The 25,784-nt window shown below is 23.5% G+C and overlaps 7 protein-coding genes across 7 annotated transcripts; 2 read left to right on the top strand and 5 right to left on the bottom strand. All coding sequences in view use genetic code 6, as the record gives it.

Annotated features, from left to right (window-relative positions):
- Window positions 1-562: 562 nt before the first annotated feature.
- On the top strand, window positions 563-6,440 carry TTHERM_00241480 (ABC transporter B family protein; the record flags this gene model as incomplete). The annotated part of the gene is made up of 9 exons (XM_001024874.3): window positions 563-809; window positions 1,004-1,531; window positions 1,757-1,983; window positions 2,132-2,325; window positions 3,337-4,855; window positions 4,946-5,288; window positions 5,346-5,459; window positions 5,517-6,029; window positions 6,085-6,440. The coding sequence occupies 9 exons, from the start codon at window positions 563-565 to the stop codon at window positions 6,438-6,440; spliced, it is 4,041 nt and encodes a 1,346-aa protein (XP_001024874.3).
- A 901-nt stretch (window positions 6,441-7,341) lies between these two features.
- On the bottom strand, window positions 7,342-8,529 carry TTHERM_00241490 (transmembrane protein, putative; the record flags this gene model as incomplete). Its single annotated transcript, XM_001024875.1, has 1 exon — window positions 7,342-8,529. One exon carries the CDS (start codon window positions 8,527-8,529, stop codon window positions 7,342-7,344), a length of 1,188 nt encoding a protein of 395 aa, XP_001024875.1.
- Window positions 8,530-9,645: 1,116 nt separating this feature from the next.
- Window positions 9,646-10,158, bottom strand: TTHERM_000241519 (hypothetical protein; the record flags this gene model as incomplete). The annotated part of the gene is made up of 1 exon (XM_012800223.1): window positions 9,646-10,158. One exon carries the CDS (start codon window positions 10,156-10,158, stop codon window positions 9,646-9,648), a length of 513 nt encoding a protein of 170 aa, XP_012655677.1.
- Window positions 10,159-11,821: 1,663 nt separating this feature from the next.
- On the bottom strand, window positions 11,822-16,216 carry TTHERM_00241520 (WD domain, G-beta repeat protein; the record flags this gene model as incomplete). The annotated part of the gene is made up of 10 exons (XM_001024878.2): window positions 15,941-16,216; window positions 15,825-15,884; window positions 15,425-15,742; window positions 13,483-15,307; window positions 13,142-13,329; window positions 12,936-13,091; window positions 12,533-12,886; window positions 12,276-12,476; window positions 12,104-12,222; window positions 11,822-12,053 (listed from the first exon to the last, which is right to left on the bottom strand). Exons 1-10 carry the CDS (start codon window positions 15,989-15,991, stop codon window positions 11,822-11,824), a joined length of 3,504 nt encoding a protein of 1,167 aa, XP_001024878.2. The 5' UTR covers window positions 15,992-16,216.
- Window positions 16,217-17,578: 1,362 nt separating this feature from the next.
- On the top strand, window positions 17,579-21,385 carry TTHERM_00241540 (Serine/Threonine kinase domain protein; the record flags this gene model as incomplete). The annotated part of the gene is made up of 6 exons (XM_001024880.1): window positions 17,579-19,347; window positions 19,522-19,607; window positions 19,658-20,121; window positions 20,421-20,600; window positions 20,653-21,016; window positions 21,069-21,385. The coding sequence occupies 6 exons, from the start codon at window positions 17,579-17,581 to the stop codon at window positions 21,383-21,385; spliced, it is 3,180 nt and encodes a 1,059-aa protein (XP_001024880.1).
- A 1,095-nt stretch (window positions 21,386-22,480) lies between these two features.
- TTHERM_00241550 (PH domain protein) lies at window positions 22,481-24,546 on the bottom strand (the record flags this gene model as incomplete). The annotated part of the gene is made up of 2 exons (XM_001024881.1): window positions 22,481-23,980; window positions 24,157-24,546. The coding sequence occupies 2 exons, from the start codon at window positions 24,544-24,546 to the stop codon at window positions 22,481-22,483; spliced, it is 1,890 nt and encodes a 629-aa protein (XP_001024881.1).
- Window positions 24,547-25,220: 674 nt separating this feature from the next.
- Window positions 25,221-25,604, bottom strand: TTHERM_000241579 (hypothetical protein; the record flags this gene model as incomplete). Its single annotated transcript, XM_012800224.1, has 2 exons — window positions 25,221-25,344; window positions 25,477-25,604. The coding sequence occupies 2 exons, from the start codon at window positions 25,602-25,604 to the stop codon at window positions 25,221-25,223; spliced, it is 252 nt and encodes an 83-aa protein (XP_012655678.1).
- Window positions 25,605-25,784: the final 180 nt, after the last annotated feature.

A 25,784-nucleotide genomic window follows, 5' to 3' on the forward strand; every position in this document is an offset into this window, starting at 1 on the left:
AAGCTGGACTTTTAAAAAATACCAATCATTTTCTACACTTATTGTTTCAAAATTATCCATCCCATCTCTAAGATTGTTTAGTCTAAGTACGTATCTATTTATAATTTGTGAATACAAAAATAAAAATGTATTTTTCTTTATATTTTACAATATAATAAAAAATTAATTTGTCTTCCAAAAAAAACATTTAAATGTATTTAAAATTGATTGAGTATTAAAAATTGTTAATTCCATCGTAATTAATTATCCCCTTTTAAATTTATTGGTAAGATCGACTGGGTGATAGTATTCAAGGACTGCACTTTAATTTTTATATGCTTACATAAACTATCACAAACAGATACATTCTTAATTGCCAATGCATTATATTACACAAGTTTTTTGCTCAACATAGTTATAGACCTAATCATTAATATTTGATATCTTCATTTATGCTGAGCAACGAGTTTATATTCTCAGAAATATAAACCAATTTTCTAATAAATTTTTTATATAAAAAAAGCAAAATTTTTAACAAGAATATTCATTTTAAAAAATATATTTATTTTTGCTTTAAGAATAAATGGTAAAAGAAGATAGCAATTCTCAAAGCAATGTTTCTTTTTCAAATCTTTTTTATTTAGTTTCTAAAAAAGATTCATTGCAACTTATAGGTGGATTAGTTTGTACTCTTTTAAATGGTGCTGTATAGCCAATATTTTGCTGGCTCTAAGGTGAAGTTGCCTATGTATTCTCTTCAAGTAACACTCCTAGCTAAGTTTATGATAAAGCAGTAGTTACCTTGTATTACTTCATTATATTTGGTGTAGGTAAAATACATTTAATAACATATTAATAGCTTAAGCATTAGAAAATAGCTTCTTATTCAAAAAAAGAAACTTAATTTCTATAAAAAATATGATAGAATAATCCGAATAATCCTAAAATAAATAAAATAAATAATTATTTTGTTATTTAGAAAGTTAAAATAATTTTAAATAATCTATAAAAATATTATTATTAGTTTCTTTTATACTCTCAACCTTGATGATGTACTTTTGTGTTTAATTTGGTGAAAATTAGGCTATTAAATTTAGATAAGAATACTATAAAAAGCTAATTAGTCAGGATGTTAGCTATTTCGATATGATTAACTCAAATGAGTTATCAACAAAAATGGCTAGTGACTGCTTTAAAATCTAGCAAGCGATAGGAGAAAAACTTTGCTTATTTTTATATTTTTCAAGCATAGTAGTTGGTACTATAGCACTTGCTTTTATTAGAGGATGGCAACTCTCACTTATATGTTCTATTATAATACCGATTAATTTATTGGTAGTTAATACTATTACTAAGATCACTCAAAAGTCAGTCAAAGAAAACTCATCTATTATGCAAGTTGCAGGAGGAGTTACAGAGTAAACTCTTGGCAATATAAGAACAGTTAAAAGTCTTTAAGGAGAAAAACATGAATCATAAAAATACTCAGAATTAATTTAAAATGCTCTTCAAAAAAAGTTCCGTTTTAATTTCGTTTCAGGAATTTCAATAGGTAGAATATTTTAAGAAAATAATTTAATTTTTTTTTACCTTATGGGGTAAAAAGTATACAAAGTATAATTATCAAAAGTTATTCTTAATTTTTCAAATTTACTGGATCGATAGTGGTAAATAAAATGCATCTTACTATCTATCGAAAATTTATTCATCCTTTATTTAAAATTGCTTTCATTATAATTCAAGAGATAGAATTATTTTTATCTTTAAATAATAATAGGACTTTAATCAATGTTTTACTTTCTAAATTATACTCTTCCCTTTTGGGTTGGTTCTATTTTCATTGAAAGAGGAGTATTCAATGATAATATGGGCAGACCATACGACGCATCTGATATCAATGCAATATTTTCTTGCATTTTGATTGGTGGATTAAGACTCAATATGGCAATCAATAGCTATAAAGTTTTTTATGAAGCAAAAGTTGCATGTGCAGATATTCTGAAAGTACTTTAAGAATTATTTAAATTTATTTAAATGAATGAATATTATTTGTTGCTTTACTCAAAATAAATAAAAAGCTATAAATTTTACATCTAATTAATTTAATTTACAATCAGAATTAATTGGATTAACATTTTTCAATAAAAATAAGGTCTTGAAATCTATTCCTCTTATTAAATAAAATGAATAAGGCATAAAAATCAACAGAGAGGACGTTAAGGGAGAAATCGTCTTTGAAAATGTTTCTTTCAGCTATCCTTCAAGAAAATAGTAAAATTTACTAAATAATGCATCTTTTTCTGTTTTACCACAAAAGAAAACAGCTATTGTAGGCAAATCAGGATGGTATAATGCTTAATTTATTTTGTTACAACTTTTTTAAAAACCACATCTAAAATATTAAGAAAACTAGACAAATCTCCCACTTTAATTTCCCAAAAAATCATAAATACTTTTGAAAAATTGTTTCCTAAACATAAATTTAAATTTAATTTAATTTTAGCTTAACTTAATAAAAAGAAGGACATCTTTTTATCTTACATATATACTACTGTAATAATATATTACTTTTTCTTATAAATTTTTAATTATTTTACATTTACTAAGTTAAGCTAAACTATTTTTACTATTTAAATTCTATGATTTTTATTTACATAGATTAATTTAAAAATAATGAGATGACTGATGTAATCTTTTTGACTCACTTCTTCAAATTTTAATTAATTTTTATTAATAATGAATGCAAATATTTATGCTTAAATATTAAATAAATCCTAAATATTTTACATTTCATTAATTTTCAATATTTTACTTATCTATGAAAAGGATAATTATAATTAATATCCTCAAATCCTCATTAATTAAGATCTTCCCATAAATCATTTTTTTTTTTTTAATCATTCATAAATCCAACATTCTTTAAAATTTTTAATTACTGAATTGATTTACTTTACTTAAATAGTTTACATTAATTACTATATTTTTTTCCTTCAAATATTGAGTAAATTTATGTTCCTTAATCTATTACAAAAAACTTATTTTTATTAGTTTTTGTAGTTGCGACATATAATTTCTCTAAATTATTTTGGTTAATACTATTAATACTTACATTTTTTTTTAATTGATTTTGCTAATACTTACAAATTACATATAATTAACAACCCCATTAAACTTTACTGGTATTTTTTTATCAAATGAATTTGTTTGAAAAATATTTAGTAATATTGCATTTATTATGCTAAATTACTTCAATTAAAACTCTTAAATTTGCTTAGATTAATCTAAATTATTTTTAGATTTATTAATTTTCTCTTATGTTACTCATTATTAAGTGAAAATTTTAATTTCTAAATATAGTGGCAAATCTACGATATTATAGCTTATAGAGCATTTTTATGAGCCAGATTAAGGAAGGATTCTTCTTGATGGTACAAATTTAAAGGATTTCAATTTAAGCTCACTTAGAAATTGCATGGGCTTTGTCACGCAAGAGCCATTTTTACTTGCAACTACTATTAGAGAAAATCTAAGATATGCCAAGCCAGATGCTACTGAAGAAGAAATGATTTAAGCTTTAAAATAAGTAAATATTTGGGAATTTGTTGAAAAGCTTGATAATAAGTTAGATAGTTTTGTTGGAAATTCTGGATCTTAGCTTTCTGGAGGTTAGAAGCAAAGAATTTGTATTGCAAGAGCAATTTTGAGAAACCCTCCAATTTTACTTTTAGATGAAGCCACTAGTGCTTTGGATTGTAAAAATGAAGTCTAAGTGTAGGCTGCTTTAGATTAAGCTAGTATAGGTAGAACGACTATAGTAGTTGCTCATAATTTATAAACAATTAAAAATGCTGATTAAATTATTGTTATTGATTAAGGGGAAGTAATTGAATAAGGTTCTCATGAATAACTAATTTCTTAATAAGGCTACTACTATAAAATGCATAATAAGGATGATAAAAATAATAAAACTGATTCATAATAAAGCTAAAGTCAAAGCGATAGCTCTTCATCTGGTGATTCTTCTCCTTTAGAAAATATATCACCAATTCCTCTTTTCTAGAATCACTTAAACGACCATAAATCATTTAATTGCACTAAAAATACTCTACCTACATCAAACGATTTACGTTAAAGCCACCTAAAAAGTAAAGATTAAGAATTGACTACTATAAATACTTTAACCAATTATGATGAGAAAAGCGCAATGTAAATAAATGATGATAAAAAGAAATTTCATTTATTTTTTAATACCTCACCGTAGCCAGATCCTTAAGCTAAACTAATACAAAGACAATAAAGAGTAGAATAAATTAAGAATAGCAATATTTTATCAATTACAACTAAGTCTAAAAAATTAACTGCAACACCTAAATTTTTTAATGAGCAAAAAGAAGAATCATTTGTTCAAGTTGAAGAGTAGAACATTACTAAAGATTAAAAAATGACAACTAGCTAAATATTAAAACGTCTATTTTCATACGATAAAAAAATTTTATTGAACTTATTCATTGGAATGCTCTTTTCTGTAGGTAACGGGTTAACATATCCATTATGTGGGTTAATTTTAGGAAAACTGGTTCCTGTTATTCTTGATTCAGACAGATCAGATATCACCTCTTAAATAAATGTCTACTGCTTATATTTAACTCTTTTAGGATTTTTTGAACTAGCTTCAACAATATTTTAATAATATTTTACATCTAAAGCTGCCTAAAAAACATCGTTAATCCTTCGCAAAGATCTTTTTAATAAATTTTTAAAGATGCCTATTGCCTGGTATGATTAACCCGAAAATAACTCAAGTTCTTTATCATTAAGTATCCAACAAAGCTGCGACACAATTCACTCATTTATATAATCCACTTTTGCTTACAATGTAAAATTAAAATTTTTTATTTTCTTTAATTTCTAATTTAAATTTTTTTCTTTTGTTGTTAAGTATTTTAAAATTAATTATTAAATAAAGATTTAGGCATTTGTCAGTATTTTAGCAGCTGTTTTAATTGCTTTTTTCGGAGATTGGAAAACAAGCTTAATCGGTATAGCTATTGTGCCTTTTTATCTCCTTAGTTTTATCAATTATGCACTTAAAATTGGCTAATTAGCAGTAACTTGCCATAAGTCCTCTATGAGCACAGTTGGCTTAATTAATGAATCAGCTTGCAATATAAGAACTATTAAGAGTTTCGGAAGCAGTGAACTCTTAATTGAAAATTTTATTTAAAAACTTTAAAAAAATGTGGATAATATAAAGAAACAAGCTATTTCTTGTGGTATTGCTATTGGATTTACTAATATGCTTGTCTTTTGTAAGTTTTTTTATATTTATTTTATTGAAAGGTATTTATTTTTTTCAATTAAAAAAGTCTTTTTTGGTGCAACATTTTTCGGAGGAGCATTCTTCTTTAAAAACAAAACATCATCTATTGAAGGTCTTATGATTTCTATAGAATGTTTAATCATATCTGCTAATGGATTAGGTAAAATAACTTACTTAATTTAATTGTGTTATAAATAAATAATTATTAAAATTTAAGGGAAGAGTGCCTTTTTCTTGGGAGATGGTAAAAGTGCAATAGCAATGGCAAAAAAAATATTTAGTAATCTTGACTCTAAAGATGAATTCTAATCTAATCAAGGAAAGCAAGTTATAAAGTAGACTGTTGGTTAGATTGAATTCTAAAACGTTTCTTTCTCTTATCCTGAAAGAAAGGACTAACTCATCTTAAAAAATATTTCATTCAAAATACCTGCAAAATCTAAAGTTGCTTTTGTGGGTACTTCAGGAGCTGGTAAATCATCTATAATTTAATTACTCTAGAGATTTTACAGTAATTATTCTGGAAAAATACTCCTTGATGGCATTGAATTGAGAAAATATGATTTAGACAACTATCGTTCAAAATTTGGTTCAGTATAATAAGAACCTCTTTTATTCAACGGTACTATAAAAGAAAACATTTAGTACAACTAAGATGTTAACTTTGAATAAATAAAAGAAGCAGCTATAAAAGCTAATGCTCTTTAATTTATTTAAGAACTCTCTAAAGGTAAAAAAAAATATTAAAAATTTTTAAGATTAAAAATTTATTTTCTATTTATTAGATGGAATGGACGGATTTGAAAAGTAAGTTGGTATTAAAGGAAATAAACTAAGTGGAGGATAAAAATAAAGAATTGCTTTGAGTTAACTTATCCTAAGAAATCCCTAAATAGTACTCTTTGATGAAGCTACTAGTGCTCTTGATTCTAATAACGAATAAATTATCCTAAATTCGATTGAATAAACATTTAGAGAGTAAACTATTGTAAATGTTGCTCACAGAATTAATGTAATAAAAAATTGTGATATAATTTTCATGCTTGATCAAGGAAAAATAGTAGAATAAGGTACATTCGAGCAACTGATAGAATAAAAATCTCATTTTTATAAACTAATATAAAATTCTTAATTGAACTGATAAAGAAATTTCAATACAAAAAAAAAGTATTTTATTTGAACATTAAATATATAAAATTAACTTAACTTAATATATTCTTTTTATAAAGTAAATTATGTTTATATCTTTACATAATGTTTAATATAGCATTAATTTTATCTAAATCTCCTTAATATTTTTAATGTGATGTTATAAAATTTTAAAAAAAAGCATATCTTTGAAACGTGTTTCATATTTGAATCAAGCAAATAAGTTATTTTGCTTCTGAAAATATAAATTACTTAATTAATTTGTGAAATTTATTTAAAAATTAAAAAACTAATAAATTCTGACATTTTTTGTGTAAAAAGTGATGTAATTAATTTATATACTAATATTAGGGTTTTTGATAGAGTTATTGAAATCATCAAAATCTTCTGATTATTTGAAGATATCTTTTTGCAGTTTTATGACTTTATTGATAGAAATATGTCAAAAAATGATTTTTCTGTATTTATTTAGCTTTTCAAAAAGAGTGTATTCGTTGATTTTAAAAACTCAATTATATTCTGTCTGTTTTTTATACAAGTAATTTTATTGACATAAGTTTATTTATATTTTAAAATTTGATGTTTTTTTATATAATTTATAAAAAATAAATGGATAGATAAATATGATAAAACTTAAAAAAGTCTTTTTTTTAATTTAAAATATTTATAATAAACCCAATTTACTTTTTTTAAAATTCCTAGTTTCAAAATTGTTTAAAGAAATAATGAATTTAAAGAATTTAAATTTAATAAAACAATAATATTAGAATTTTTATGTTTTAACCAACATTAACTTATATAAATATAAGCAATAACTAACTAATATTACTTTTTATATTATTTATAAAAATTACTAAATAACATCATTAATCATTTTTTAATTTAAATTTATTTCAGCTCTGTTTCTTGCAAACTGATATTGATTTATCAGAAAAAGTAGTCAAGAAAAGTGTTTCTCCTGAAGCAGAAATAAGTCCTCCAGCTAAAACAGCACTAGCTTTTTCAGCTGTAAATAACTCAGATACTGAAAGTTCATTTGTTTTTGCATCAAACCTAACTGCATCAACTCCTCCCCAGTATGTTATTAAAGATTAGCTTCCAGGATTTTTCTATACTTACTCGTAAGCAGGAAGTAAGTTTTTTAAATCAAGAAAACTAAGAGTACCTCCTACCAAAAACTAATTTCTAACTTAATCAAAGTTTATATTATCAGCTGCAAGTCTAGTCTTGAGGATTTAAGATAGCTGCAATGAACCATCCTATTACAATTTGAAGGAGCGAAGTTCTCTTCCGAAAGTATCAGAAATCAAAATTGTGTCTTTTTAATCAAAAGCAACGCCATTCACCATAACACCTTCACTACCTTAAACTATTTGGCAAGTACTTAAATCATTTACCTTAAATTAGCAATCCCAAAGATTTGATCCTTTAATTTTAAGCATTTAATACATATTTTAAATTATCTTATTTTTTAGAGAAGCATGTGTTGGACCTTCTAGAGGGAATGCTACAGGAACCCAATCAGTAACTAAGAATCTGTTATCATTTAAGACAACTAAATCATTTGCAACTCCTGTAAATCTTGACCCTAGTTAAGTGTAATGATCATATTTTAATGATAATTTTCCATCATTGCTTTTTTAAATTTTGAAAACTTCAATTCTTTCTCCTTTTCCTTTGTTATATGCATGATTAGAAACATAAAAATTATTATCTCTTATGTATTAGCCATGGGGAAAGAAATCTAATCCAGAAGGATATGAATTTAATTCTAGTCTTTCAACTTTGAGATTTCCAGATACAATACCAGTCACAGAGTAGCACCCACCTTTCTCTACTTATTCTAAAGGTACTGCTGCAAAATAAATTTTAAAAAGATTTGAATGGCAGCCAATTAAAGTGTCTTCATCATAAAAAACAGCATCTTCTGATCCAATAAGATTCAAATCTGTTTTAATGTACTCACAATTTCCATAATACTTTGTGAATTCTTCCTTCTTGTAGCCAAGACCAAGGTCATAAAGCTTATATGCAATCAATATTATAAGAACACTAAAAGCTATTGTAATTTATTTAATCATTTTAAAAAGTAGATTTTATTTATTTTATTAAATTTTATTGTTTTTTGATATATTTTTTTCCCTTAAGCAATAGCTTTTAAAGCTAAATGATGATAAAAAAAAGTGTAATCTTTTTTAATTTTTTTGTAATTTAATAAACTAAAAAATAATAAAAGTTTTTTTGTTAAATAAAAAGATAAATTTCTGGTGATTGATGATAATAATAATATACCGATTAGTATAATTTTTATATTTTGATTTTAAAATTTTATCAATATATAAATTATTAATTAATTTTTGATAAAATACTATTTTTTATTTAGTTTTTTATCAGATAGGTTTTAAAATAAAAAGCAGCTAATTGAAACTAATAGAGGATATTAAAGAAGTAATAAAATATTTAAATAATTGTCTAAACGAAAAAATCGATTCTAAAAAGCTTAGAAATCAAATAATATTATAAGAAATGTAAACAAATTAAAAAATTGTACTACTAAAATCAAATTTTTACTAAAAAAAATTTATGTAACTAAAAGTGGATATTTGAGTAAGATTTATTTCATTAAAAATTTTATTAATGTTTTTTGTTACAAATCAAAAGTAATTTTTATTAATTCTAATTAAATCTAATAAATCAAATTAACTTTAAACAAAGAAAACTTCTTTTATTAATCTAAAATTTTTTATTTTTATTTTTCTATCTGTCTTCTTTTTTCAAAGATATTGTTCTATTTTATTATATTTTTCTAAAAGTTATTAATGCCAATTAAAAATAGCAATATAATTTTTTAAATACAAATTTATTTTCTATAATAAGATAGTAAATTACATAGTTTATAATCTTGAATTTTTAATTAATAAGTATTATTTATTTAAAATTTAAAGAAAAGAAAATAATATATTGTATTTATCAACATAAAAAAATAAATATAATTTGATTTATTTATATTTCTATTTCATAGGATCAACTAAAGTAAAATATAAATTTTTTTTTATTTATTTGGCTTATTTGCATATAAAATGTAATAATTTTACTGAAATATAATATGTCATATATTTTTATTTAAAAAATCAATATATGATTTACATTCATTAATTAAAAATTTTAAAAATAAAATTAATTCATAATTATAAATATCAAAATTAAAACAAGGAAAGAGCGTAAAGTAAGCATGACTATATTACATTGTTTTTTAAATGTGATTTGCTTTTATTTTATTTATCTTTATTTGTTTTTTATCTTATTTTTAATTGTTAGCTTTTCTTTTTATGAATATGTATGCTTTTTTGTTTGTTTGTTTATTTATTTTATGTCTTCTTGATTTATTTAATAGTTAAGTCTTTTTATTCTTTTTCTTTTTCTTTATCTTTTTATTTTTTATCTCTTTTTTAATTTTTTTATCTTTCTTTTGATTTTATTTATCTTTCTTTCTTTTTAAATAAAAATAGGTAGGTGAACTCCTAAAACACCTCCTTTTTTGTCGCTTAGACAATTTCTTCATCGAATTGGGTGCCTATGGGAATAAGACAGGGTAATAGAAGAACGGGAAGAGAATTGGGTTTCTATACCCGGACCGCGGATTAAAAAACTTATTTAAGTATCACAGAGAGGCAGCATAAGCACAAATAACTTGTGGTACAGACTTTCATCTTTCTAAGGGGAAAGGATCCGATCTGTGGTCTTCAGTTTAGAGCTCTTTTTTAGTGTTTCGGTTCGTTTTAATTTAGGGGTTAGGACTTGCTTTGAAATGTGTGGAGCATTTCTCTACAAGTTTTGCTGCAAATATCCATCCTGAATACAACTTTACTTGAATACGTAAATTCGTTCGGTTAGTATTCTAAAATGACAGCGTAAATCATTTTATTTTTTGTGGATGGAACAGCAAATTAATTTTAAGGAGGCTGCTAAGAGCTTCTCCATGCGAAAAGTAAGCGAATTTCCTCAAAAACTAACAAGGTCTTGTTATTTTAATTATGATTCAAAATATTCAGTTGACAAATGCTTATTAACCATTTTTAAAAACTTTTTTATCACCAGTTTAAGTAATAATCATCCCAAAAGAACTACTATACAGACATGAGTAATTCGATTTATTATTTTTTAAAAAAATAATCTATCAATTTTCACCGTGAAGGGATGGCGATAAGCAATTAAAAACAAAATCCGTTGAATCGTAAGCACGACGAAAAATATCGCTGGATTTAAAAACTTGAAGAAGCATATGCTCAAGTTAGAATCCTTGAGCAGAACTGAGAGGTTTTTTGCCGACCTCTGCAGCTCTAACTCAAATCTCCTAGTTCAATGATACATACACACTCCCATTTAAAAAACTTCATTCATCAACTGTTTGAATCTTAATCAAAATACATAAGATGTTCCATGTGTATTTATATTTTGTATTTAGTTTTTTTCTAAATAGATCTTGTTGAATCGATTTGCTCACTCAATTTGGAAATGTCTTATTCCAAGATTGAATATTAGAAGGAGAAGAAAACTTGCATTCATCAAATGAACTACATCTAAGATTTTTCATCGGAGCTTTCTTAAGTGATTAAAACACTCTTGAAAGAGAATCAAAATCATTGACGAAGTCTTTCGAATCCTGTAAGAGACTCTCAATCAATCAACTTAAGGAATAAGTAAAAAATCCAAGAGGAGGCCGTAAAAAACTTAGAATTCATCAAAAACATTCATAAACCTACTTTAGGTTAGAGTTCCTCTAAACTGAAAAGTGCTTGTCCTATGCTTCATTGCCCTTAATATGATCTAGCTTTTTCCTAAATTATTAAGGAATAAAAATTATATAGAAACGTCGGGGAATTATTTTTTCCTTTTAATCAAAGATCAGAGCAAAGAAAATCAAAAAAAAAATTAAAGTGGGAAAAATATTTGAAATTTAATTTCATAAAAACAAATTTTCAAAAATAAATTAATATCTTAAAGTATTCTTTTCATTCATCATAAATAATAAATAAATAAATATTAGAATCTTTTTTAATTTGTTTCATGATATTTAATATTTTTATTGAAATCCTTTATTTAATTATTAAATTTAAGAAAATTGCTTTAAATAAATTTATTAATTTAATTTAATGATAATGCTTTAATTTAGGATTAAAAAAAATAAAATATTTAATTTTTTGAATATTTTTTATATTTATTAATAATTAATTATTCTCAAAATTTAATAAATAACGAAGTGAAATAAAGTTTTTATATACAATTTAAATAATTAATTTAATTTAGAAATTATTCTGTTTTTTTGAGGAAGATTTTGAAGATTTTATTGATTTATTATTAAATTAATATTTATCAACATTAGAAATTCTTAATGAACTCGCTTGGTGCAAATACTCTAGATGTTGAATCAGCTGAAGTAGAAAGAACAAATGGAAAGAATGGGTGGAATTTACTCAAAACAACTCTATCAGAATGATTGTTAATCTTAGTAACTATTTTCTCTTCCTCAATATTATAAATACATATAGATTTATCGAAAGATGTTGATATCATGTAATTTCCTGTAGGATCAAATTCGACAGACCTTTATTTTAATAATAATTAGCCTTAATAGATAACTAATTTATTTTTTACCTGCAATCTGCTGTATGATTTTTTATTTCATAAAGGCTCCTTGAAGGGTTATTGAGGTCCCAAACAGAAACTAAACCGTTTGTGTGTGCAACACAAGCTGTGTTTTCATTTACTGCACTCTTTTAAATAAATTACAAAAAATTATAAAATTTAGAATTCAATTTAGCTTTACCTTGATTTGCTTTTTCGAAAATTTAAGAAGATTTTTAAGATTTGTGTTACTAAATCCATTATTGAGATTGACATAATTTAGTTAGTCGTATTTTTTATTTGTTAAATCGATGCATCTAATTTATTTATTGGCCTTCAAATCCCATACTCTTAAAGTATTGTCTTTGCTTACACTAACTAATGTGTTGCCTTCACCGTCTATCTAATAGAAGGAGTAAAAAATTTAATATAATTTATTACAAAATTGATTTATTTTACATCTAATGAATTAATAGCATTTGTGTGACCATCTAATTTACCTAATAGACATTTTTTTTCTAAATCCCAAATCATTATAGAAGTATCAGGTAGTCCAGCAGAATAAATTTAAGTTGAATCTGGATGAAATCTTAGAGTTCTTACTATTCCTTTATGTCCATTTAATGTTACTGTTTTGAATTCTTTCTCTAAATTTTCACTTTAGAAAGTAGGAACTCTGATTACTTTAATAGTCATATCAAGAGATCCAGTGGCTATAAATTATTTATCTCCTATTGTTTTGCTCCAGTCAATAGTATAGATAGATCCATCATGGTGGTTTTTCTTTTCCCAAATTGGAAAAGACGTTTCATTCTAGTAAAAAATTTTAATTAATTTTTAATTAAATTGTTTAATAAAATACTTTTCTGTAGTTTTTAACTATTTCTTTTATTGAAAAACATTTAATAGATTTAGAATTTGTTCCTAAAGCAAAAAATTCTCCATCAGGGCTGAATTACGCCGTTCTTATAGGCTGGCTATCTTGAATCTAACAAACTTCAATTAATTCTGTATAATCCTTTTAAAAAAGCATTCATTTAAAAATTTTTTAGAAACGAAAATACTTACATAAGAAAAAATGCGTTGTGATTCTTAAAGATTTTAATTGTGATTCTTCTGGTGAGATGTATTAGAGAAGTTTCCTTTATTTTACAATTAGCCTTGATAGTTTAAGTTATTTGTTTACTAATTATGCTGCCATGTTTAACTCTTGCTTTACTATGGCTGCTTGACTTAACTATACTAACCTTATTTACCTTTTTGTTAATAATTAATTTATAAAATGTAAAATATTAACAATTTTTAAATTTAACCAAACAAATATCTATTTTTTTATTTTTAAATTAAATTTTTATTTTATCAAATGATTGAAAAAAATATTTTTGAAAGAAAAAATCAATTTAAATTACTTAGATCTGTTGTTTAATTGAAGAATTCTTTTGGAAATGAGTATAATTAAAAGTCTTCCTAATCTTATCCTTAATTTTAAACAGCACTGCCAGTATTAGATGGGTTATTTATAAATGAAGAACCTTATTTATTTTTTGAGTGTTAAGAAACTCCACTTTCTTTTATTTAAGAAGATTAAGCTGATTACTAAGAAATTTTAGCACCAAGTTCGCTCAAATTATGCTAATTAATACCTTAATTTGACTATCTGAGCTTAGAACCGGTAGAGGCGGCAGATTAATTTAATGAATTCAAGTTACTTTTATTTGATGACTTTTTAGTTCTCTCTTCGTAATCTTAGTTGTTATCCCCACCATAAAATTATTTTCCTTTGTTCTAAATAGTTTAGTTTTGTTCATCTATGAGTTCAGATTAGTTATATCCAAAATTTCTTGATTCTGCTTATGATTATTCTTAATTTTCTTGATTTCTATAGAAATTTAACTAGTTATGATGCTATTATTTGTATACATCATTATCTTCTTCTCCTTCATTTTCTTGTATATCATCATCATCGTTAACTATATCTTCATCTTCCTGGTCTTCATCATAATCCTCACCTTCTTAATTCTAGTTGGTGTACTGATCTTCTTCTGATCCTTGTTGGTTATTAATATTTTAAAAGTTAATGAAAGGAATATCTTGTTTATGGTTCTATTTATTTCTGTAATGAAAGAAGAGCTGTTTTCTCTTCATGTTTTTCACAGAAGAGCTCTTAACCATATCTAAATCGACTGTTAAGAGCTCTGCTGGTACATTATTCTCTTGGTTTTATTGATTTATAAATAAAAGAGATGCTTTTTTTTCTTGCTAATTGATTTATTATTGCTATTACAACAACAACTACTACTTCTATAAACTATTTTCTAAATTTTTATGAAGAGCTTGATGAGAATTATTACTTTCTTTTATTAGGTGATGCAACTAATTTTGTAGTTTTTTCTCTTGCTCAGATTATTAAGAGTGGGTTAAAGCTTAGCTCTTGCCTGCACCTTAATTATTATTTGAGACAGGTTTCAATCCTTAAACTTATTACTGAGGAGGCATTGACTAGCTGTAATAATTACTATCCCAGTTTTAGTTATTTCCTAAATGCTCGCTTTACACAAAACCTGGACCATAATAATAAGATGAGCCATCCATGCTTGGATTATTATTTGAAGCTAGCAATTTTTATCCCTTTATCATAGACCTGTTAGGCTGCTACCTAATTTTATTCTAATAATTTTCTAAAAATTCTGTTTAATGGCTTTCTTCTAATTAACTCTCATCCAATTCCATAAAATCTAGCTCATTTCTCTTTATTTCATTTTAAATTTGCTGCAATTGGCTTTAATGAAGTTATGAATTTAAAACACTTTCATTTTCTATTTTATTATTTTTTTAAATCACACTAAAGAAAGGCTTAGCTTGAGTGACAGATGTTTAACCTTAAATATTTACCCTTTAACCTTACTATTACTACTTTGCTTAAAAAGGAAAATTGACACTTTTATATGCATCAAATGCTGGAGTCTTATCTTCTTAATCTGAAAAAAAGTTTACTTTATATTTAGCAGCAGACTAACTTATTATAGAGTCATCTAGTATAGATAGTTAATTAGAATTATTCTTATAGCACTCACTAATCACTCTTTCAAATTTTTATTTGTCCTTTAATTCGTTGTTTATTAGCTTTTCTATAATCTAAGGTAACTCATTATGGATTATATTTTCATCTTATTAACCAAAATTGTAAACTTCTTCAATACAATTTTTAACTTTTTCAAAGCACTCAAGTCTACCCTAATAATTTGTATATTTTTTATTCAAGAAAAAAAGGAAATAGCAATAAATATGGATTTATTTTATCTATATCTTATTATTAGTGAATTTTAAATAAAATAAATGTTAGATTTATACCATTTCAGGAGACCAATTTGCATAATCTGGGTGTTCTTTTATATTTTCAATACTCAATAAAAAAAAAAGTCTTTTATAATTCTCTTTTGATGTAAACTATTAAATAGATTTTAACAATCTTGTCATAATCTAATAATCAGGACCAATCTCAAGTAACTCTAAAAAATATTGCTTTTTAATTTCGTACATCGCTGGATTCATTTTAAAAGAAAATTTTTCAATAAAAGGAACTAAAAACTATTCGCTTTCCTCGAATTCTCCTTCTAAAATTAGTTTTCTTAAGATAGCTAGTTCAGATGGATACTTTACTAAACTAGTCTTTTAAAATGAATTTATTAAGTAAAAATGCTAATCCATGATGCTTTATCTAATACAAAGCCAAATACTTTAAATTAATTACTTTGGTTTCTGTTTCTAAAGCTATATACGACTTAAATAATCCTCTCTCTTTTAAAAATTTCTTTAGTTAAAATTGAAATATTAATATTACTTATTTGTAGGAATATTAAATGTTACCAATATTAATAGGTACAACTCATTGTCTGCTACTTAAAAATGAATATCCATTATATTTTTTAAACCTTTGAATTAAAATCTACTTTACTATAATATATCAGCTAGTTATAATGAGAATTGAATAAATAATATTATTTATTTATTACTAAATTATTCTATAAACAAATTTTAAGAAACAACTTTAAATAATTAAAAATAGCTTGAATATTTTTTAAATATTGATATTTTAATATTCTTAATGAGTAGTATCTTTGATATATGAAAATTATGGACAAGTCAATCAATTTATTTATATTAAATTAAATTATTATAAAAATTAATATTTATGCACAATTCTAAATATTGCAAGCGAATCAGTAACTTAATTGATTTTGTTTGATTGAATTAATATTTTAAATTTAAATGTTACTAGCATTCATAATCTTGCTGGAAATATTTTAAATTAAATATGATTTTTTACTTTTTAAATAAATAATTTCTTAATTTTAAATAATTAAAATAATAAATAAGAAAAAATATTTTTTTAATAAAATTAATTTCTATATTTCCATTTTTATTTGATTTAATTTGATTTAAATATTTAATTAATTTAGATTTTAAATTATTTTTATTTATTTTAAATTAAAGGATATTATAAAATTTATAGGTTGCTATGTAATTGTAAAAATTATAAACCTTGATTAAAAGCTAACTATTTTATTAGTTTTTTTAAAATGATCCCATTTTTTTAAGTATTAATTGGGAAAAAAAAATTTTTATTCTGTTTTTTCATTTTTTTTGAATATTTATTTTTTTTATATTCTAAATTATTTTTATTTATTTTAAATTAAATACAACTATAAAATTTGTTGATTGTTACAGAATTTATTAATGAAAGAAAAAAAAATAAATTTTTGAATCAATAAAATTTGGTAATGTTAAGAAAAGATATTGTGTTAAGAAAGGATATTTGTAAAAAAGATTTATTAAAAGCTAAATATTTGATAAATTTTTAAAAATAGCTAATATTATATGTAAGAAAAAGTTGAATCTCTTGTTTAATCACCAATAAAATTAAGATGAAAATAAATTTGATTTAAAATAAAAATATTTGTATTATTAAATATTAATTGTTGTAAAAAGCTACATTTTATATTTATATATATGTCTGCTAATCGAAATATTGCTTTTAATTAAATTAATATCAAATATATTTACAAGACTTTTAGTAAATAAAAATATTTTTAATTTTTTTAGTTAGCAATATTTTTGGCATTAAATTTTTAAATATTCTTTTTTAGAGTATAAAATAAATTCTATGCTTAATTCAAATTTGAAAAATGCCACCTTTTTTCTTTTTTGAATTATCAATATTGCTCTATGATTATACATGCATATATTCAAATATCAATGGCTGATTTATTAGCGATAATTTTAAAACTCATAAATTTTTTTTGTTTAGATATTTATCTCTATATCTATATTTCTAATAAAAAGTTGATAATTTATAAGCCGATAATTTATTGATGCATTATTTTTTGTAAAATTCAAATACGCAAAAATAATTAATTAATATATTAACTAATTTAATAATACATCCAAAATACTCTACTCAAATCAAACTCAGTATTTTTAATATTAAAAAATTATCTAATAAACATGGCTCAAAATCGCTTTGAGAGCTTAAATATTGATTTAATATTACAGAATTTAGTAATAGAAGATAAACAAATATTACAATAAGAGGACGAGTTTAACTATGAATCCCCTACAATTAATCCAGCAAGGCGCAACAAATATGAGTTTCATAACTAAGAAAGTGATTACAAAATAAGTAGTAAATATCAGGGTAATTAGAATTTGAAATTGAATGAGAGCTATAGTTCTATAGAAGATTAATCTAATTAAATGTAGTACGATGAAGTAAATAAAGAAAATAAATGTGTTTAAGATAGCTGTACTCCTCCAAGGAAAAGTAATGCAAAGGAATTTGGCTATGATGAAGATAATAGCGACTAAAAAAGTTAAGATAATGACAATCATTTAAAAAGAACTCCTTAAAATAATTTTTAGGTATTTTCGCCTTATAATGAAGTTAATGGGAACAAATTTAAGATAACTCTTGAAAAATTCAAACTTTCAGCAACTTCCTCAAACAAAAAGCTTCAAGAAGACCTGTAGCTGTCTAAGAGCAATAAAAAATAGCATGTCCTTCTTACATCTAATAGAAAAAATATATGCAATTAAGATATAGAGAGCCCTAATTAAAACTCTTGCTATTCAAATAAAAATAATAATTTTTCTCATACTCCAAAAATTTTGAATTTTTTGAATTCTTCTGCAACTCCTCAAAAAAATTTAATAACCCGCACTGTAAATGGCAAAAACTAAAATTTAAATAGCATTTGTGCCTAAGGAGCAAAATAAAATTTATTTATGTCATCTCAACCATGCAATTTTTACTAATACTCAGATCAAAAAATAAATTCGAACAACTAATTTTCTTACAGCAAAAAGTTATTCTAAGATGATACTGAAGACGAAGAAGAAGTTTAATAAGACTCATAAAAATAAGTTAAATAAAATCTATTTTCAAAATTCACAATAAGCGATTTTAGTGATTCTAAGGTGAAAAATAGCAGCAATCAAATCTAGTTAGAAAAGATAGATGAATTCAATTCGCCTCAAGCTACTAGTAACAATTTACTAGGCTCTTTTAATACAATGAATAACCTCTTTGCATCTCCTATTGTAAACTCTTCTAAGAAGAAAATTCCTGATTTATTTGCAACTGAGTAGGAAAGCCACTCTTTAAGAAATAAAGTAGATAGCAATAATAATTAACAAGTCAACAAAGCTAACAATTTATTTAATACTAATAATACCATTCCTAAAAAAGGATTCAATTTATCAAAAGACGATCAATCAACAGTTAAAAAGAATCTATTTGATGATAATACTATTGAAAATTAATTTGCTAATCTTGAGCAAATAAATGCCTTTTTCTCTTCATAGTAAGCTAATTCAAATTCATAACCAAAACTTTAGTAAAATATTTTTGAATTTAAAAATGGATAATTAAGTAGCCCATCTAACATAAATTAAGACAATAATAATGATATCAACAAAATTAACAATCAAACAGCAGATTTATCTAAGTTAAATTTACCTTAGGTAAATGAATTTTCATTCGAGACAGAAGAAGAAGATGGAAATGCTAGTAACAAAAATGTTTATTTCCAAAATTAATTTATGCAAAATGTGAAAAACCTTTCTCAAGAAGGATATGACTCTGATAACTTTATTAGAAAAAATACTTAACCTAAAGACTTTTGGGATAATGATTCACAGATGGAAGACAGTTAGTAAAATATTTAAAATTCCTTTGCCACTGATGAATGTTTTGATTAAAACAACCTTCAATTAATGTAAATAATTTTTTTTTGATTACATAAAATAATTCAAATAAATTAGTTTAAAACAATTACAAAAAAAATAATAAAAACATTCTAAATTTTTATAAATTATATCATTTTATTTTTATAAATTAAACATTGTAATTTTTATAAATGAAACAATATAATATTTATCAAATTAAACAGAAAGGGGAAAAGCGTTAATATTATTTCTTATGAAAACGATCTATTTAACTAAAATGATTAGAATTCTTGGAATTTAGGATTAAACAGTAATTTAGAAATTATTAATAATTGTTAAAATATTATTTAACTTGAAAAGGGAGAAATTCAGAAGTAGGATTAGACAGCAACAGCGATCATAGAAATAAAATTCAGATAGATATAGGAGAAAATGAATTTACTAGAGCTATGCCTGGTGTCAAACCTCATTAAAGACTCAGAATAGGAAGTCTAGTATAAAATAAGAAGAGATCTCAAACTGTCCTATTTTAAATTCCTGAAAATTCATCTAAAAAGCCAAAATAAGTCCAACCACATCAATCAAATTATTTTGAAGTTGAAGATGACTTTGATGTTTAAACTCCTATAAGAAGTAAAATGATTGAACAGTAAGACTTTTCAATGTTGTATAAGAAAGCCTCTTCTAGATTCTTTTCAAATGCCCTTGCAGAAAAAGATTACATTATTACTAATAGGATCAATTAAAATAAAGAAAATAGATTTAGTAGAGACTTCAAAATACTACAAGTTATCAAGCAAACACCTTCTTCTTAAGTTTATAAGGTATTTATTTAATTTATGATGATTTTAATTATTTTAAAATTTTTTGTAATTAATAAAATAAATTTATACATTTATTTATTTTAAATAAAATATTTTTTTATTCAATATTTTAGAAAATAAATATTTATTTTTTAGAAAAGATTTTAAAATATTCGATTAATTAAATTTTTGACAAAAAATGTTATTTTGTTCATTTGAAAAAAAAAAATTTTTACATACTATCTTTTGTGAAAATATGAATATCTTCGTTTTTAAGTTAGCTTTATGATTAAAAATAATTTTAAATAATATATAAATAGTGCTAAAGTAATGTAAATGGACTTATTTATGCTATAAAAGCAATATAGATTCCATAGGAATACTCTGAACAAGAAAGAATATTTAAAGAAGTGCAAAGCTTAGTTTAATTTTCAAGTTATGGATTTGGAATTCTTAAATTTTATAATGTGTGGATGGAAGATTCAAAGCTTTATCTTGTGGTAATTATTTTTAATTTATTATAGGTTTATTATTCTTATTTAACAATATTAGACTGAACATTGTCTGCATAATTTAAGATAAATTAGAAATGCTAATTCTAAACCATCTGAGTAGTTGATAAGGTAGATTATTAGAGATATTTGTGAAACATTAAATTTTTTGCATTAAAACGACTGTGCTCATTTAGGTATTAAACCTGAAAATATTTTAGTATCAAAAAAAATGAAATTTAAACTTGCAGATTTAGGTTTATCAAAGATTTAGCTCTCTGAAAATAATATATCACAATAAGAATCTCATTTCCCATATATAGCACCAGAATTAGTTGGAGGGTGCCCAACAAATAAATAAAACATCAGAAGCATAAAAGCAGATATTTTTTCTTTAGGAGCTGTTTTATACGAATTAATGACAGGTAAAATTAAATTAAAAAAATATTTACCTAAATATTAAAAACTAATCAAAAGACTAAGATCTTCCTAAATATGGAGCAGAATGGGAGAATTTAAGATCAGGTAGATTCCACAAGCTCATGAACTCAGTAAAGTATAGTGCAAGCTTAAAGAATTTAATAAAATCAATGCTTCTAAGGAACCCTTAGCTTAGACCAAGTTGTCAGGATATTTTAAATTAAATACCACCTGATAACGCTCTAGAGTTAGAATTAAAATATATGGTTGAAGAAAATAATATATTGTAAAAGAAGTTAGAAGATCTTCAAAAAAAGAGTGAGCAAACTAATTTTTAACAAAATTGCATTTTAAAGAAAAAAGGTAGTTTTTGAGAAGTAATTTTGCAATCAAAAACGTTTTAATCAGTACTTTTCATAACAAATTACTAATTTCTAAGAATAGCAGTTGATAATAATGACCGAGTTTTCTATATATTAAATTAATTGAAAATATAATTATATCCTATTTATTTATACATGAGTTTGAACTCTATTGTTTTGACATTTCAAACTACTTTAGGTCCAGATTCATTTGTGTACTCAGACATTGGAGATACTTATCTATCAATTTTTCTAATTTTAAACTTTTATTTATTTATCATTTTTATTTGATTTCTCTTAAGCCAATCATATCATAAAAGGAAAAATGCATCAAAATATTTACAGTTTATTTAATCTTTTTTTAATTGAATCTAGTCAAATTAAACAAATCTAAACTAAGTATTCTTAATTTTTAACAAAATTTTATTTCTTTTATTAAAATAATTTGTTTTTTTTTCAGTTTTCATCCAATAGTTAACATTTATTTTACCTTAATCTAATACAGTCAAGTAAGTTCTAAAAGTTTAAATTGTTAAAATAAATGTTTTTTTATTCATATTATTGCTTTTATCTTCTCAAAGTATAAATAAAAAATAAAAAATAATTAAATCAATCGTTCTAAATTAATAGTAGCAAAAAATATTATTTTAACTGATAAATTTAAATTTATTTTTGTATATTAATTTTTTAAAAAACTAAAAAAATTATTATTTATTAAAAATAAAATTATACATTTTGACAATTATAAAATATCTTGTCTAATTTTATTTAAACTTTATTACATATTATTTTAATAATAAGTGAAAATTCATAAATTAATTTAGTTAGTCATTCTAAAAAAATATTATGAGCTAAAATTTAATAAATTGAATGAATAAAATTAAAATGAATGAATATTTATTTATTGATTGTATGTATGGATTCTTGGATTTCTTATAATTTGGGTTAAAATAATTATTATACATTTTATTACAGATAATCCAATTAAACATCCTTTATAAATTTAAGTTAATAATGTTAATTCTATATTTTAATATTTTTTTTGTTTTAGAAATATGAATAAATATAATTGATCAAATATTTGTGATTGTTTATTCAATAATTTGATCAAGAAATTAGCTTTTTTTATAGTTTATTTGTTCCTGGATTATTTTCATAAGGATCAAAATCATCCTATCTTGGATCGACACAACAACCAAATAGCTTTTGAAAAAAAGATGTCTTTCTTTCTACCGTTGATTCAGATTTTGATGAACGTTCTGCTTTTAATCTTAAGTCATCTATAAATTAGAAGCTGCCATTAGATTTAGGACGATTTTTAGGATCAAATATTATTTCAGAATCAAGATCATTTTTAGTATCATTAATTGAAACATTTTTATTATCTGCTTATTTAGATTCTTTTGCACTTGCTTGAGGTTATTCGCGTAGTTCTTCTAAGGGAGTATTTTCATCTGCTATTAATTATTAAATGACTCTAACCCACCAAGCACAATCCTGCTCACTTTTAAGTTTAAATCTTCTTTGCTCATGTTTTTTTGTTTCTATGCGAAACTTTGTTAGCTTTTCATCTTGCGCTACTTTTTCAATATCTTTTATAATTATATAATCATCTACTTCTCCATTTGATACATCTTATTCATTGTTGAACAATTGTATAATTTAACGTTTTACGATACATATTTTATCTTTCCATCCAATTTTCAGCTTGCTATTTAACTTGATTTTTATAGATTATTTGAAGATTATTTAGTTCCTCGATAATTTAGTTTCATCAGTGGTGTTGCCAACTGGAGTTTCTTCTTCTCCAATAGATTTTGATGGTGATTATTTTTCTTCATCATCTCCTACTGTTTAATTTGCATCAGAAGTTTTGTTTGGAGACTCTCCCTCTGTTGTTTGATTTTATTTCTCAATTTCTTCTTACTCTTAATGATACATATCTTTAGCTTTTTGTAAAGAGTTTACCCATTTTTCAATTTATATAAGAGACTCAGAATAAAAGTTATGAGTTGTTTCTTTATTTCCCTTTTTAGCTACGATTTAGAAGATGAACTCAAATTAATGGATATGAGCACCTAATTTATCAAGAAAGGTAATTTCAGCTGTTTTATTTATAACTTTAACCATTTAATTTCCTATAAACCCAACACCTTTTTTTAAAATATTGTCATCTTCAACTTTCAAGTCTATTTTTTTAATGCTGATGATATTTTTGACGTGAATCTCTCCTTACATTTTGGAATCGTCATACTTACTATCGAAGTAATATAAGACATTTGGGTTAATGAAAGGAGGCAAATCATCTAAATCAAAGTCATTAGTGTGAGAAGCATTTTCTGTTAAGTTATATTTGCTAAAAAAAAAGAACCAGCGAAGGGTAGGTTAAATTATCTTTGTGTGTAACTTTTCTTTTTTTTTGTATAAAAATCCTTGCACAACATGATTTTGGAGGATTTCTTCCTCATATTTTTCAAAGTAAGGTCTTATGCCTTTAATTTTTTGCATTTCTTCATCTTTTACTTCTATTTTTTTGACCTCTTCTTCATCTTGGTTCTTTTTTTCTTGGTTAAGTCTTAAATTTCTTTGTTTATCAGCATCTAATTTCTAATTTATAAAAATATTAAAGAAATATCAAATAAATCCTATTTCATGTTTATGGAATGATTTAACTTGAAAAAGAAAAAGTTAATAAAATAATTTATCTTAAAGCCTTTATATTAATTATTTATTTATTTGTATTTTGCAGTTGATTTGATAATGGAAAAATAATAAAAATTTACATTAAACCTCCATGCTTTTTTAGATCCTAACTCATCGCTTGAAGTTCCTTTAGAAATAAGATACTCCTTTAAAAATTCAATAGTTTCGATCCACTCTTTTTTTGTTTAAACATTTGGAGCTTTCAAAATAAAATTTCTATCACTAAATTTGAAGCTGAACTCTTTTGAGTCATCTTTTGTAACTATTTTATCAATCTAGCTAATCAAAATAGCACCTTTTGGTATTTTATCTTTTTAAGGTAATGACTTGTCATAGAGTAAATAAAATTGATCCTTAACTTCTCCAATACTAAAATATCTTTTTTAAAATCCTACCAACAATCTAGGACTTTTCTTTTCTAACCAACCCTCTTTTGATTTGTGCTTTTATAAGGTAGCTTGCAGATTCATAAATGAAATGTATTACTTTTTACTTATTCTCCTATCAATTAATTTATCGAACTAATTATCTTATATTCTATTTGATGTGAATATATATATATTGAGAAAATAATTAATATGCCTTTTATATTATTTGTTATCTTAATTTTACCAAAACCTATTTAAAATAAAGTAAATTACTTTTTTTAATTTCTGCTCAGGTTATTTTATAAAATTTGTGATGATCAGAGCCATCTAAAAATTGATTACTTTATTTTATAGTTATTGTAGTTAATTAAGAGTGCTTTTAGTATTTAATAAATATGCTTAAAATATCTTTTATCTTTTAGTTTTGAACATAGATAATTTCACAATCACTTAAACTCCATAGTTTATCTGAAATTTTTATAAATTTGTTATAGTTAAAGATTAAATCAACAAAACTTTAATTATTTAAAATAAATATAATTCATAATTTTTTTATTTTATTTTTTCATATATAGATGATTTGTAATTAAGAATGATTCAGTATAGATAAAAAAATAAAAGTTTATTCTCGAAATTTATTAAATTAGATTAGAATCATAAAGTTGATTTTTAAGCAAAAACATTTACTAATAAAAAATGTATTTCATTTAAATGAATAGGATTTTACTAAAAATGTAATTTAGAAAAATTGAAAAAAAATAAAAATTATATTTCTTTCAGTAGTCAGTCTGAAAATCATATAAATTTATTTTAAATTTTACATGTAGCTCGATTAGCTCAGCTGGTTAGAGCATGCGGCTGTTAACCGCAAGGTCGTAGGTTCGATCCCTACATCGAGCGCTTTTTTTAGATAATTTCAATAATTAGTTTATTTTTTTATTAAAGAATAATATGAAAAAAAATTTTTAATTTGTAATAAATGATATATTTAGAATTTCTTTGATGATAAATTAATCATATTAGATTGATTACTTAAGCAAATATAATATTGAAACGCTCGATTAGCTCAGCTGGTTAGAGCATGCGGCTGTTAACCGCAAGGTCGTAGGTTCGATCCCTACATCGAGCGCTTTTTTTTTAATACTAATTTAGTCGTTCATTTTTTTTTAAATGTTGTTTACTAAATATTTAACATTTTTTCTAAAAATAAAATAATTTTTAGAAACAAAAGTGAAATGAGAAAAAAATATTTTTAAATTTATTATTGAAATGAAGAAATATTTTGAAAATTCTATCAGAATCAGAAATTTCTAAATCATAATTTTTTTTAATGCTAGATT

Source organism: Tetrahymena thermophila (genome assembly GCF_000189635.1).
Source record: "Tetrahymena thermophila SB210 genomic scaffold scf_8254373, whole genome shotgun sequence".
NCBI lineage: Eukaryota > Ciliophora > Oligohymenophorea > Hymenostomatida > Tetrahymenidae > Tetrahymena > Tetrahymena thermophila.